Below are 15,386 nucleotides of genomic sequence, written 5' to 3'. Positions count from 1 at the left end.
ACAGGCAATTGTATACGTTAAATTATCATAGAATTTGAGTAAGTAATCGAAAATTATCTTTTACTTACATTCCTCTTATAATGGAAGAATCTCATTTTAAAATGAAGGGATGAATCAAGGCTTTGAGATATCTCTACACCGAATAGATCCTCATACACTTTAAGATGTTGTTCCTTTCTAAGTACTTCCCACGAGTAAAACGTGTTGTTAACTCCCTCCTTCAAGGAAGAAGTTGGTCCAATCAGCGGTTGCCTCCACGTTCCCGCGCCTAAACCTTAAAGCCTTGGCGTCGTCCGCAATCATTTCTTAAATCGCAGGTCTGCGATCGTAGCCATATTGTTGGTACGCGATTTTCACGCGATTTTCGCTCAAGATTATCATTGATCTCTGATATCAGTAAACAAGATAAAGTGCCGCTATTTAATGAGATTATGTGGTTTAACACAAATACACTTCCGCAAACTGGTATTTATGAAAAATAATTGAATATGAGTAGCGTAACGTTGGGCGATTAAATTATTATATTTTTTTCCGGATACTAGAAACCATTGAGTATATGTGAAAGAAGGAAAGAAAGAGAGAGAGATAGTTACAACAACACGTAGTAAGCTAAATCAATTAACAATCCAGAGAGATGTGTAAGAATGTTTATCCCTGTCGTTGTACGGTGCGGTGTGGCCACGGACGACAAGGTTTCACTGGAATGCCCCACTCGATGTTACGGCACTGCGCCTTGTGAAATGCGGCGGCCCCGCAGCGAGAAAAACGGGGGCCCGGCTGAGCGCATTAGCTCTCGGGAGTGCAATATCGCTAGTATGCTCAGGATTTCGTAACGAAAATAAGTGTCCATGCGGCCAATATTTATCCTATTCTTTCGCAAAACTATGCTTTCGTGCTTTAATCCGATTGTTAACAGCTGGAACGTGAGCATACCACGCGATCGTTCGGAGTTACGGCATAAACCGAGGACGTCGACTCTTTAATACCGAGACGAAGCCAAGGTTGTTCGTGAACACGAATACGGGATTCGTTCGATGTGTTCAGATAATTTAACTCTAAAGATCTTGTCAGGATTGTTCGAATTCTCGTAATTACAATTTCATTAAAAGTGGTAGAGTATGTTGCACTGAACGATATACAAGACACCGCGGAAGACAAGGCGTGTAAAATATTGGATAAAAGGGAAGTTTAGAGAAATTTATAAGGTGACAGTGATACGAAGAGAAATCTTAGGAAGAGAAAGAAAAGGAAAAGGGGAGAAGTTTGGTAGACGGTAAGATAAGACTCGCGGAGGTAAGACATATCGCGTGGGCCACCTCTTAAGTAGTATATCCGATCTGAAGAGAGAGCAGGAGAGCAAGAGAAAGAGAGACCGTACGGCGACCCAGATTTTAGCGGGTCGAACGAGGCAGGTCGACACGAAGAAGTCACGGTGGACTTTCTGAAATGGGACACAGCGCAGCCTGGAGCTAAATTAGCCGCGATGTCCAATAAGAGTAAGTCCCAGCCGCAGCAGCAGCAGCATCCTTCGCACGTGATCAAGTCGACAGTGGAGCAAGTGCCACCGCGATATCAGCCACCACCGCAGCCAACCAGCGGTATCCTCAAGAATCATCCTCATTTTGGTACAGGCCCTTCTGTGCCAACCTCGGTGTCTACCACTGGTCAAGGTCCCGTCGCGACCTTGAATCATCATCAACCCGTCCAATCACGACCTGTGCCGCAACAGAAGGATGTGCAGAGTAAATATTCACCGAGGATAGAGCATCGACATCATCCTCAAGGCGGAAACACTTTGACTGCATCCGTCCCTAAAACACAACCTCATAGCTACCTTCAGGCCAAGGTCGGCCAAGGTCAGTACCTGCCACCTAACGGTCAATATCCCACGGTAAACACTGCACAGACACCGCCGCTTAGACAAAGGATCACCGACGACGAGTTTCTAAGGCTCGGTCCTGTGGAGATGCTCAAATTTGTTCGGAAGACCGAGAGCGATATCGCAAGGCTCGCCGCCGAGCAGAATCGACAGATACAAAGCTTGGTGAGTTTCACTAGTTTCTCACCTGTTTTTTAATCAAATAGATTTAATCTTACGTAGTATAATAAGCGAAAGTTTGTACGTCGATCAGAGGAAGAATAAACGAGAGGAAGAGTAAAAGTAATAATTGTAACCTTCTTTTCTACTAACGCCACAGTATCTTTGTTTTATTATTTCGTTTCGCGAAGAAGATACGATCACCGATTTTAAGCACATCATACGGAAGTTCTTGAGGTTCTTTTAGGTCACACACGGGTCGGGTCCACCATCGTAATTTGAACCAGTCACGCACATATGAGTCCAGCCGCAAACAATCTCCACTATGATCGAATTCTTCTTCGTTAAAAGATTATCACCCAAGAATAAATGCATATTTTAGAAACTTCGAATTTTTCATAAAATTTATTTCTGCTTTATACCTAATTCGGTAGGATTTCAATTTATGATAAAAATGCGTGCGAATATCGGTGACTCACGCATTCCTATTTCAGCTTAGCGAGCTTCGGGCACTGAAAGAAGCAAACCAAAGATTAAGCGATGATAATCAAGAGCTGCGAGATCTTTGTTGCTTTCTGGATGATGATCGACAGAAGGGTCGAAAGTTAGCGAGGGAATGGCAAAGATTTGGAAGATATACGGCGAGTGTTATGCGTCAGGAAGTATCCGCTTATCAGAATAAATTGCGTCAATTGGACAACAAACAGCAAGAATTAATCAAAGATAATTTAGAGCTAAAGGAACTTTGCCTTTATTTGGATGAAGAGAGAGGAGGTGGTCAAAGAGATGATGGAGATGGTTCAAGTTCAAGTACGAATGCCGAAGAAACCGCGCCCCCGAGACCAAGGCATGCATCTACGTTTAATGGTACAGTTATCACGTTTGTTACGTTGATTCTTGACAGAAGATATACTTTTATGCGAATAATTTTCATCAGTTTTTCAAATTTGTATTGCAGACCAAACTATGCAGTACGTAAGGAGTTTAGAACAACGGGTAAAGCAGCTCGAAGAAGATAAGAGTCTTTTACAAGCAAGAGCGCAGGGTTGGGAAGTACCATCTGGTGAAACCTGGGAAAATCAAAACAGCCCAGGCGAAAATCCTCACATAGGAGGCCGACCAGAAGCAGTGGTACGAGCTCTTCAGGTTCTCGAAGTTAGAGAACAACTAGAAAGAGAAGGCGGTCACGACGGAGAAAAGGCCTTGGTTAGAGAAATGTGCAATGTAAGTTGATATTTGAACATAAGGTTCCATTTCGGGAGAAACTAAAAATTAACTGTGTTATTAATGTGTGTTCTACGTAGGTTGTTTGGCGGAAATTGGAAGAAGGTCCACAAACGAGGCATTGATAATCGTATTGTAAGCGCGATTAATTAAACTATAGCCGTTGCGAAATCTGTTAATTCAGATATCGTATTTAATAGTATTATAGTGTTTAATTCGAATGTTATGAATTTTACGCATGTACCTACAACTATTTTGATGTAAGAATCAATGTGCCTAGTTTACAGTATTTATATGAACATTGTAGAGTCGTTAGGTTGCCTACATAAATTAACAAACTTTATTTTTATTATAAATTAACGATGATTTATTTTCCCTATCCCAAAAATTCTATCCTTTAAAAACTAGTAAACGGCTGGTTTGTAACACATAGTGTTATTAAAAAGAATGGATAACACGACATAAATGTTGCGTATTTAAGGACGCAGTTCAAAGAATTACTGAAACCACGAAATTATCATGCACAAAGTTTACTCTACATCCTTATGCGCAAGAGACCCATTTGTAGAGTGACTTGGTTTCTATCTTTAGTCAAAAAAACACTAGCGATATATGCTACTGCCTTATATTTTCTGCAACATAGTTTTATAAATCATGTAGCCCTGCAATTTTACAATGTAAAATTACGTAACATACAATATTGTACATCTTTCAAATAATACGACCAAACTTTTGCAACATGTCATCCGAATAAAATTTTGATATGCCAAATGCTAACACTGTGTTAAAGCAAATACAGGTAATTAAAAAAATAAATACAAAGAAGTAATTGAATTAAAAATATACTTTGAAGAATCATAAAATTCTGAGTTGCGATAGATTTTAAATGATGTATCTTGATAATGTTCGTTGACAATGCATCTGCGGATTTTCGTGGATGTTCGTCGCTGAGTTTGCGCCAACCCAGATGAAAGGCAAAAGTGGGGATTGCAACCAGTCTCTTGTATCTGGAGAGATGAGAATTGTCGGTGATGTGTCTCCCCGGTGGCCTCGGAGAGGATAACGCAAGATTCATCCTTCATTTCGCCGCCCTGACAGTGTACATGTTAACTGGCGCTGCAATCTTTCAACAACTAGAAGCTGATCTTGAAGTGCAACAGGTATGAAACCATTTTTTATCTTTTGGTTGTTCTTTTTTATCTACGTTTTAAATTGTCTTTTTAGTCTGGGTTGCTATGTTTTATTACTATTTTTTAATTTAAATAAATATCGAAGTAAAAGTTAATACTTGTATGTTAAACTTCTGCTCACTATATAGACTGCAGAATTTTGGCGCGTTTATCATAGTTTTCGAAAGTATCATTTGCAAGGTAGTCCAACTGCTCTCCAAAGACTAGATGAGTTATTATATGCATATGGAAACGCTTCATTCTCCGGTGTCATCAACAAGAGCCGACGATGGGATTTTCTTGGCAGCTTTCACTTCGTGGGTACCATAGTTTCTACAATTGGTAAGAAATATATCATGACCTATTTGGAACTCTAAACATTTCATCTTATAGTGTAACTGAACCGTAATAATAGGTCAGTGGAACGCCAGACACATACGCTGGTCTTTATCTCAGTTATACATTTCTTCCATTTGTATTCTTTTTCGAAAGACTGTAGACACGAGTGTATCAGTAATTACGAAATAATTTACCATATTCGCCCTAAATATTTTGTTTGCACGTTTGATTATTTTCCAACTATTCACTTAAAAGTCAATTTATTGACGACTGTATTATCGCGTTATAACTTGGTCATAAAAGCATTGAATAAAGGGGTAAGGGTCGTCGTTCGCAGCACATATAAGAATGTGCCGGTAAATTCCAGAATGTTAATATCTTGCGACCTAGTCTTGTAGTTATCCTCTTCAGTACTGTGTAAATGGTACTTTGTATTACGTTTGTATATATTCATTTCAGTTTCGAAATAAATTATGGATGTTATTATTAATTTGTTTATCAGGATATGGAAATACCACACCGCAAACGAGGGCGGGTAAGGTAGTTGCTGTTCTGTATGGCTTTCTTGGTTGTTCCGGTAATACAATAGTTTAACCATTAAAGATAAATGTTATTACGCACATTTATCTATAATTTTTCTCATTATCTTTTTTATAACACAGGTGGAATTTTATTCTTCAACTTGTTTCTTGAAAGGATCATCACTTTCCTTGCTTGGATTTTGAGAGTGATACATATCCATCGTTTAAAAAAGCATATTCGGAAAAATTCATCAATATCTCGACGTTCGTTCGGATCGTCCAAAAATGAAAAATCTTTACCAGACATACTTGAAGATGATGACGATCATTTAGATGTCGATGAATGGAAACCAAGCGTATATTGGGTTATGCTATTTTTATTATTAGTGTGTTGTATGATAGCTTGCTGCGCTGCGGCGGTTTACGTTCAATTCGAACATTGGGAATACTTCGACGCTCTTTACTTTTGTTTCGTTAGTTTCGCAACTATTGGTTTCGGAGACTTCGTTAGTACACAAAACTCGTATTATCCTTACGTTCATTGGTACGTCCCACGAAATCTTGTTCAATAATATACACTGCAGTACTGATACATAATTTCTTCGTACACAGGTATCGTTTCATTAACTTTATATTTTTACTGATTGGTTGCTGTTGCACATACTCCCTATTGAACGTGACATCGATTATAATAAAACAAGGATTAAATTGCATCATACAAAAAATACAATGCAGAAATCAGGAAATGGCCGCATCACATTTACCAAAGAGGAAATATTCCTTGTCTACGATTTATTTTTCAAAAAGAAGAGGAACGAGGATAGCAGCAAGAGATTCGTTTAAATCAGATTGCTCGAAAACTCCAAGAAGAATGTCTGGAGAACTGATTTCTATGCAAGATTTTTTCTCAGCGAACAAGGTTTCTTTGGCGGTAATGCAAAAAGAATTGTATGAAATGGCTCAATCACAAAAAGGGGCTAGTGTGGGTACGATCGCATCTAATGCCGTTGTTCTTAAGTCCGATGCAGTTGGCCCTCTGGCCATCGTTACTGAAAAGTTTAAAAACAAAATGTCAAGAAAGAAGTAAAACGATTTCGAACTATAAAAAGAAATAAATTTATTGGGTATTTTTTTTCTAACTGTTAATATGAACTCACTTGATGTCTCATAGTATTAGCTAGTAATACAATAGTTTTAAATAAAGAAAAAAATATAAGGTATTCTTATAGCATGTCAAGTAAAAAATTATAGGATCCGATTTTGCGGTACAATAAATCCTACATAGATCAGTCATCGGGTAACTTTATTTAAGTCACGTTACAATACAGTTCTCCATGTACTCAACAACATTAACAAACATGCATTCTTTTGTCTTTGTTTTTTCATAATATTTATCATATTATGCACATATAATGCATGTAAAACAAATTTTTAATTCTCTTGCCAATTTATGATATATGAAATTACATTTAGAAAATCATGGTTTGGAATGCTAATAGTATTTCACTGTTATAATTTGATAAACTAGCAAAGTGCATATGGATAATTTGCAACGCTATCAATTTTACATGCATCATAAAATCACAAAGACAAAAGTTTTCTTGTCTAGGTAACTATTAATACCTTCAATTTCAATCAGATATTTCAATTCGATGAGTATGATGGATGCAAAAATTGTCACACTAAACCTCCTTAGTGAAAGTAGTAATTCTGAAAGGTTCGCGCGAAAAAGAAATCCGATTGACCGAAAATCTAGACTGGAAACACAGATATCTTTTTCTAAACGAGAATCGGTAATAATTATGACAGAATGTTATAAATTACGAGAAAGAGTAAAAGTGATCGGGCGATTCTTTACAGACTACAACATTTTGTGTAATCTACAGACAATTGTTTTATCATCAAAGTCAGATGTAACATGTAGACACTACGATCAGGTCTATAAAAAAAAATCACATAGTATAGACAAGATTACACTGATCTAAGATTCATCGAATTTTCCAAATTTCAGCTGCGTTTAAATTTCACTTTAAACTTGAAGCTCAAATTCGATCACTCTAACATCCATAATTGAATCACATCGAATTGAAGCTTTTTCGAAATTTTAAAAGAAACTACTAGAGTTAATGTCAGTGATGTACCGACAATAAGAGGACTTGTTCTACCTGTTTGCGCTCTGTACTCATAATACCTTGAGCAAAGACCTCAATAACTAACATGTTTCCCATTGTGTTTAAGTCTTAAGTCTCCATGTTCGTGTTTCCCATTGTGTGTTAACATTTAAATCTTCTTCCATGTTTTCGTCCTGGAGCTCAAAGTATTCGTAAAATAGTGCGTACTCCGTTTCAACAAATTTATTCAAAATTACGACCGAATTACGGTCATGACATCATTGTCAACCATACAATCAACAAAATAGCGTTCAGTGTTTCGCACCAACGCTAACCAAGCTGTGCTCCAAATACTTTCCAGCGGAGAATCAATTAATCCTCCTGGGCATCAATGCCCTTATTTGGCAACAGCAGCAAAAAACACAGTGTTTCTTTACTGTGCACAAACTCATGAGATTCATATCTCATTAAATTGACAAAACCTCTCATCGAGGTTGCCACAGATCTTTTCAGCGTATGTCACGCATACGAACAAATTGTTGCCCAACTATCTCTAATCCATTGCCTATTAGATCAACATCATCAGATATTTTGATTATTCTTGGTTTAAAAAAATCTGAATTTGTTTCACACGTCTGAATATAATCGGACAATACAAAGTGATCTTCAATAAGTACTGGGGGCTGATTTTGATTCTGTGGCTGTCGATTACGTGAACGCGGTACTTGATCAGCCGGTTCCATTAAATTTGAGTGCTTCTTTCGTTGATGTTGTAAAAGTTTTGCCTTATAAAAATAAATACATTTTTTAAAAAGATTTTTAATTTGTTATAAGTAAAACTAAAGATTTTTGCAACTTACTTTACTAGCATATTGTTTGTGACACCATTGACAACCCTGTGGTGTAGTAGTAATGCTACCGACAGTTTGACTAAATGTTGGATTCGGTAAATCGGAGTAATCTGACTCCTTTTGTCGGTTGCTCGGCGGTAAAGCAGCTCCTGGATGATTTTTCATGATATGTGCTTTACGTTTACTGCTGCTTTTATAGACCTGTAAAGCAAAGAAATATAAAAATCATATGAAATAAATAGCTCAATTTATTCTGTCAATGAATATAAGTGCACACCTTATCGCAATATTGACAATAATAATCTCTCGTTTGACGTAAAATTGGTAAGTTTAACTCTGGTACAGATTCTGGCGCAACATCTGGATGTCTTTTTGCCAAATGATTTACAAGCATTCCTCTTCGTTTAAAACCCGTTAAACATTGGTGACATTTATAAATGAAACGATTGTAATCATTAGGGTTTACCTGGTAACAATATATAAATTATACTAGTAAATATCGTTCTTATTAGATAATTCTTCGAGTGAGTAAAAAATACCTTTGGAACAAATTTTTTAGTTTGTGTAATTTGCGACATTTGTTCTTCAGTGGCTGTCTGTGAATTATGTAATTTAGTCATATGTTCTTTTAATTTGTCTTTTCTCTTAAATTGTTTACCACAATTTGCACAGTGAAATTCTCTACAAAAAAAAAAAGAAATTCCGTGTTATGATACACATTACATGATTTTATGTACCTTGTAATATAAATCTTACTATACCTATGATCGGAATGTTTCAGCAGATGCATCTGTAATTTATCTACTGTAGCAAATCGTTTTGCACAAATTTGACATTTGTGTTTTCTTTCACAATGATGTGCTCTAATATGTTTACGAATAACTGAATATTTGATAAATATTCTTTGGCAGTAAGGACAGCTAAATGTGCCATCTTCATTTTTATGAGTTTCAATATGATCTTTTAACGTTATGCTTTGATTAAATAGTTGTCGGCACATTGGACACTCGAATACTTGTTTATTTTCTGAATAACAAAAAAAGATGGATATAAGCAACTTGAGAAACCCTTTTCCAAATAAAATTAAAATTATTTAATACAGTAATTCACCTCTATGTGTTTTCAAGTGACAAGAGAGTGCTGAATTATTCATGAACCTTTTAAAGCAAATATTACATGGCAGTGGTTTTTGGTCTTCAGCACCATGCACTAAGCAGTGCTGCTGTAAACGTACTTTTGTCGCAAAACGTTTATAGCACATTGAACACTTATATGTAGACAAAGAAGTCAATCTTTTTGCTTTTTTCAAAGATAATCTCCCATGTTGTGAAATATGATTGATCAATTCTTTTTGTTTTTGAAATTGCAGTCCACATTGCGGACAAACTGTAGATTGAATTTTAGTTTTTATTTTATCAGAACCATGAACAAGAGAGTGTAAGTTAAGCAAGAGTGATTTTCGAAAAATTAGACCACAAACAGAACATTTCCATTCCTTAGAATTATTTTGTCTTGAATTTTCTTTCTCTTTCAAATTTCTTCCGCGAAATACTTTCATACGCCGGGAATGATTATCATCTAGCCGTGACCAACTAGATATCTGATTTTTGTGCTCTGTAATCAAAAATTGCATAAATATAAATATAAACCGAAATATTTTGTAAATCTTATATACCTTTATCATCCTTCGTTTCTTGTGTAGATTTGAGTGGTATTAAATTTCTACGTATTGCATAGTCAGTACTAGGACCAGCTTTCAATTCTTCCTTTGGTAAAATACTTCTTGTAGTCAAAAATACTATTCCATCACGTTGTTGACAAATTACCAAATTTTGATCTTTATAAGTTAATGCAGGTCTAACAAAACGCATCCAATTTGAAGCATCTGCATTGATAATAAAATATTTTAATTAGATATTTTTATCTTATTAAATATTATTTCTTAAATTATTAATACCTACTTTCATTTGAAACATCTACTTTTAAAAATTCTTTATTTTCAGTTTCATAGAGCAATGGCAATTCATCTCTAAATGGTGTACCATCATAAGGATATAAGACACCTTCTATAGGTCCAAATTGAGTACGTTTTTGTATATAACGTTTTGCAAACACTCCATAATCTGATCCACCAGATATAATTTCAGAATTGGATAATTTGTTTATAGAAAGGTATGATCCTGGCAGTGTTGCTATAGCACGAGATGGTACTGGTTGATCTGCTATTGTACATACATTATGTGAAGTGCAATTATCACCAGTACACACATCATCACATTCGTCACAACCTATAAAAAATATAAACTTAATCTATCAGCACATTACTAATTAAATGAAGAAACAATAAAATTACATACATAAATTCTTTTTATCATTTATACGACGTTTCGAACGTCTCACATTCTTTTTTTCACAATCTTTTTTTTCTTCAGTAGGTATTAAAATTTCATTAATTTCCCGTTCATTAGATGCAGCCGAAGAATCTGCATTATTTTCTTTATTTGAATTTTCTGCATTTGATGAAAGATGTGTAGAATCATCTACATCAAGGTTTTGTGTTTTAAATGAATTTATAACATTCATTTGGTCATCTTGCATAACAAGAAAATCTCTACTTAATGTAAAATCTGTACTTGGCATTCCTGTTAGCATTAATGGAGCTGTTGCTGATTCTAGCCCGGAATTCGTTTCTATAAATATGTTTTATGCATATAATACATCATAATTTAAAAAAAACCATACTTTTTTTAGGAACAATATTTTATAAAATTTACCTTGCATAAGAATCAACTCACTGCCAACACTAGACACTAGTTGTTCCTCATTTTCATTAGCAACATAGTCAGTAGAACTATCTGACTGCTGTACACTTTGTGTATCAATTGGATGCGTTAATTGAGAAACATAATTAACATTTGTTCTTTCATTTGATTCAGTTGAGGATATTAAAGGAGAAGAAGAATCTTGTAATACAACAACAGAATTATGAAAAGGAGATGGTGGAAGTTGTACAGGAGTAGGTGAATATCTAGCAGCTGAACTCATATTGGGGTCAAGAGGACTAACACGATGTTCAAAATCTGAAAGTGGAGACGACGGTCTAGGAGAGAAGGAAACTTGTTCATATGTTGGAAATAAACGGGAATATTCTCGTGATGGATCTTCCACATATTCCACCTAATAACAAAATAATTTCAGATATCATACGTGATAAATCATCTATGAAAGCATACTTTTATAAATTTACTTACAGTTAAAAATAACAGTTTATTATTATTCATTTTTTTTTGTTGTTCGCACATTGATGAAGAGAAAGAATGATCTGTAGACCAATTTACTAAATTGTTAGACACTTTATCGATATTATTTATCTCAAAGGAATTAGTAGGGGCCCCCTCAGGAGGGCCCCTTGGATCCATTTTATTTCTCCTTGTGTATCAAAAATGTTACAACATCTGTAACCTGCTAAAAATATGCTTTGAATCTACAAGAAGCTCTATTGTTAAAGGATTAAAAAAATTAGACATTCGTTCTCTCTAATCGTATAATGATTACATTTGTAGGATTTTGGGATCACTGGAAAGGTATGATAATGTCTGCGATAGAGAAAAAGTAAGGATATAATGCTTGAGCTTTTGGATTTTGTAAAATAGAAGACTTACCATCTTTAATGTATGAGTTTTCGAAGTCGATGCACTTTTTGCCTTGTGAATTGTGATGCACCTGCTGCAGTTCGCTGGTTCGTCAACAATCGACATTATCATTTTCATAATGCTGATTGAGAACCACTGAAATGGCGGGAAATTTTCGAATTGACAGATAAAATTAACAATGCATAACTTTAAAAATAATATATTTAAAATAATGGTTTCAACAATCCCAAAATAATTTTATTTGATGTTTAGAGCTTAAATAGGAATTAACATCAAAACTTAAATTGCCCATATAATATGTCCATCTATTTTATTAGAACTATTTTATTAGAACTATTTTATTAGAACTTTTTAAATAAATATAATTTATGAAACATAAATAGTTAACTTACTTGTATTCATTATGTTGTGTTATACTGATATATTAAAGTACACTTTGTAAAAGTAATGCTAACACTGATTGATTCTCCACTGATCTATTAATAACATACATTTAACTAAAAATGATTTTATACATTGAAAGATTTCCAACAATATAGAAAACAACCATATAAGGATATTACATAAATCTTTTTTTAGCAATGTAAGGTGAAGTCGATAGTGTTTCATCATCCAACAACGTTTATTTCTAGCCCTTATTTTATGAATGGGGATGTAGACTACACGCGCGTGTATAGGAGATATCTTTCATAACTCCCTTAACAACGAAACAACAACGTGTCAACAAAAGCCTAGAATGACTTTTTAGAACTGTTTGCCGCAAACATCGCTTATTTTACTTATGTATGATATAGTTATCATGGTACATATGAATGAAGTGACGAATCTAATGGATCGGATGATGAAAGTGAGCATTTTTCATCCATCAGAAAAACTTCGTATGTTGAAAGACGAAGAAAAAACATTTCTTGATCCAAATTTAATAATGAATGCGAGACACCGCATACTGCGAGAGGACTTGTCTGCCTCATCCGTGAATGACTCCGTTTTGGCGGAAACTAGAAAGTATGATGTGGTAAAAAATAATGAAGATAAAAGATTATGAAAATTTGTTTCAAAATATTACTTCGTAGATTATTAATGCAAGAAGAAACGAAACAATTATATATGAAGAAACAAAAACGATTTTTGGAAAGAGAACTGAAAAAATTTGAGATGGAAATAAGTAAATCTCGACCTAAATTCTCGAAATCCTACACATGTACGAAGAGAAATTTTATATCCTCGGATGATGAAGATTTTTGGAGGACAACTAGGAAATTAAGGAATAAGGTCAGTATGAATTTCAAGTAATCGTAAAGTAATTATATTTTATCAGAAGTATAACAAATTCTTCACAGATAACAGTTGAAGAGAAAAGAAATCAAATCAATAGCATTCGTAATGAAAGTATATACATAGATCCTATTTGTAAAAATAGTACAATAATGGAAACCGACGATATTTTGTTAAAACTTGAAAATGAAGAAAGTCAGAAGGAAGGGGATTGCGAAGTACAATGTATTGGAAGTATAAAAGTAACGATTACAGATAAAACTAATTCTGAAATAGAAACGCAACGTTTACACCTTCTAAGGAAATACTTCGATATTTTAAAACAAAATGCTATAGAAAAACAACGTTTTCGTGACATTAAAGTGAAAATTCAGCAGAATATAGTATTAAAGATAATGAGAAAGTACTTCTATATTTGGAAAGCCTGTGCAAAAGATGCAACAAATTATATTCAGAAGCAAACAGAAGAAAAAGAAGTTTCCGAAGAACAAAAGATCGAAATGTTCATAAATACAATTATAAAGCATCAGAAAGAAGTAATAAAAAAGAATCAAAAACCAAAAATTAGAAATGAAAACTTTATAGTAAAAGAATCCAACAATGCAAATATGAAGAAGAAAAGTACTTATAGTAAACGTATAATTGTCGAGCCACCAGCACAATGCCGGTTAAATGCTCAGAAACAGATAATAGAAAAGCAAAAAGCTAAGTTAGCCGAACAGAGTAAGATAATCGAAGAATTAAAACTGAAACGGATGCAAGAGACGATATTGATGGCAAATAGGGAGACAATGGACATAGCAAAAAAAACCCTCACTAATTGTGGGCAAAGTACGAGAAGAACATTGATTCAGTTAATGCAACAAAATGGTTACAGGTAATACTGAATTTTTGGTAACTTTCTATATATATATATAAACAATATATAACTTATACATATAACATAAAAATATTATATATATAATTATTATAATTATATGACTATATAACGTACATAACTATTATATATATAATTAATATATTATTCATAAATAATACGTATTATTATTATCATATATATATATAAAGAGATTTATAATAAATTATATACATCTTCTTGAAAGGGACGAAATTTTAACGGTAACTCGACACCCACCGGAACCACCAAAATTTTTATTAAGAATGGAAGCGCGTGCAGAGGCTAGGCGGAAAAGAGTAAAATTGGCTGAAGAGATACGAAGACAGAAATTCGAAGAACAGAAACGAAAAGAAGAAGCCGCTAGAATGGAGGAGGAACAGAAAAAGAGAAGATTACAACAGGAGGTCAGATTATACAAGAGATCAAAGTATATTAATGTCATATTAAGTGTCATAAACACTAATTTCACCTCGTAGTCTTTGTTATCTTTTTAAAAATACAACTCTTTATATCGACATAACCGATATAGATTTCTTTAAATATTGATAGTATGATGAATTTTTTGTTCATTCATTGATAGGCTTTAGCAGAGACAAGAAGATTACGAAAAGAGCAAGAACAAAATCGACAGCGGGAAATAGAAAAATTACAAAGATTAAACAGTATAGCGGATGAATTCTATCGAAAGTATCTTCTACGACATTACATAGTGAAACCATTCGTAATGCTTATCAAAGAATTACGGATTAATACCAAAAAAGCAAAGGATTATTATAGGACAAAATTAACAAAGAAAATTTTCGTGATATGGAAAAAGGAAGTAGAAATACAATACGAAATAAAAACTGAAATTGTCGAATCATCTTATCGCACAATTTTAATGTCAAGGATATTTAAAGAATGGAAACAGGAAGCGAGAGAATTAAATTTGAAATATCAAGTTGCAGTAGATTTCTATGATATGAAACTTTTAGATAAATACTTTAACTTGTGGCGAGTAACAACACTTGAACTTAAAGCAAAATCTGAAGAAAAAACAAAGTTAGTTATCAAAATTTATGAAAATAAGTTAAAAGTCAAGTATTTTGGCATATGGAAGAGATATCTCGTGATTGCTATAGATATTGAAAAAAGTGAAAAAAGGAAAAATGAATTACGACAGTTGGTGCAAGAAGTAATTCCTGATTTTCATCCGATACAGAGAGATGTAGCATTGGAGGATTAAAGTTCATCTATGACATTACAATTAGAGTATAAAAATTACATCATAGTCATATGCCCAGGTTTACATAACACAAACGACTGTT

The 15,386-nt window shown here is 34.1% G+C and overlaps 4 protein-coding genes and 1 long non-coding RNA gene across 6 annotated transcripts; 3 read left to right on the top strand and 2 right to left on the bottom strand.

The window, feature by feature from the left end:
• Positions 1–70: 70 nt before the first annotated feature.
• LOC122566668 (coiled-coil domain-containing protein 85C) lies at positions 71–3,591 on the top strand. The gene is made up of 5 exons (XM_043724262.1): positions 71–465; positions 543–2,044; positions 2,533–2,905; positions 2,997–3,262; positions 3,343–3,591. The coding sequence occupies exons 2-5, from the start codon at positions 1,484–1,486 to the stop codon at positions 3,385–3,387; spliced, it is 1,245 nt and encodes a 414-aa protein (XP_043580197.1). The 5' UTR covers positions 71–465; positions 543–1,483; the 3' UTR covers positions 3,388–3,591.
• A 280-nt stretch (positions 3,592–3,871) lies between these two features.
• LOC122566683 lies at positions 3,872–5,574 on the bottom strand. Of its 2 annotated transcripts, none has more exons than XR_006316582.1 (2): positions 4,871–5,574; positions 3,872–4,764 (listed from the first exon to the last, which is right to left on the bottom strand). It is a non-coding gene; the product is annotated as an uncharacterized LOC122566683 (long non-coding RNA). The 2 variants fall into 2 exon arrangements; XR_006316583.1 differs by having other exon boundaries at positions 4,965–5,574.
• Positions 4,294–6,424, top strand: LOC122566667 (potassium channel subfamily K member 13-like). The gene is made up of 5 exons (XM_043724261.1): positions 4,294–4,422; positions 4,581–4,773; positions 5,273–5,347; positions 5,433–5,835; positions 5,904–6,424. Exons 1-5 carry the CDS (start codon positions 4,294–4,296, stop codon positions 6,376–6,378), a joined length of 1,275 nt encoding a protein of 424 aa, XP_043580196.1. The 3' UTR covers positions 6,379–6,424.
• A 1,206-nt stretch (positions 6,425–7,630) lies between these two features.
• Positions 7,631–12,041, bottom strand: LOC122566663 (PR domain zinc finger protein 10-like). The gene is made up of 12 exons (XM_043724251.1): positions 11,916–12,041; positions 11,505–11,718; positions 11,028–11,430; positions 10,611–10,943; positions 10,215–10,541; positions 9,929–10,138; positions 9,364–9,867; positions 9,015–9,279; positions 8,793–8,934; positions 8,531–8,719; positions 8,263–8,454; positions 7,631–8,187 (listed from the first exon to the last, which is right to left on the bottom strand). The coding sequence occupies exons 2-12, from the start codon at positions 11,670–11,672 to the stop codon at positions 7,912–7,914; spliced, it is 3,009 nt and encodes a 1,002-aa protein (XP_043580186.1). The 5' UTR covers positions 11,673–11,718; positions 11,916–12,041; the 3' UTR covers positions 7,631–7,911.
• LOC122566681 (trichohyalin-like) lies at positions 11,576–15,325 on the top strand. The gene is made up of 6 exons (XM_043724284.1): positions 11,576–11,865; positions 12,539–12,911; positions 12,980–13,178; positions 13,247–14,058; positions 14,285–14,483; positions 14,660–15,325. The coding sequence occupies exons 2-6, from the start codon at positions 12,688–12,690 to the stop codon at positions 15,302–15,304; spliced, it is 2,079 nt and encodes a 692-aa protein (XP_043580219.1). The 5' UTR covers positions 11,576–11,865; positions 12,539–12,687; the 3' UTR covers positions 15,305–15,325.
• The last annotated feature ends 61 nt before the right edge of the window (positions 15,326–15,386 follow it).

This window comes from Bombus pyrosoma, linkage group LG4 (assembly GCF_014825855.1).
Source record: "Bombus pyrosoma isolate SC7728 linkage group LG4, ASM1482585v1, whole genome shotgun sequence".
Classification (NCBI taxonomy): Eukaryota; Metazoa; Arthropoda; class Insecta; order Hymenoptera; family Apidae; genus Bombus; species Bombus pyrosoma.
Note: the sequence above shows the minus strand (reverse complement) of the source record. Positions and strands in the feature narration are given on the sequence as shown.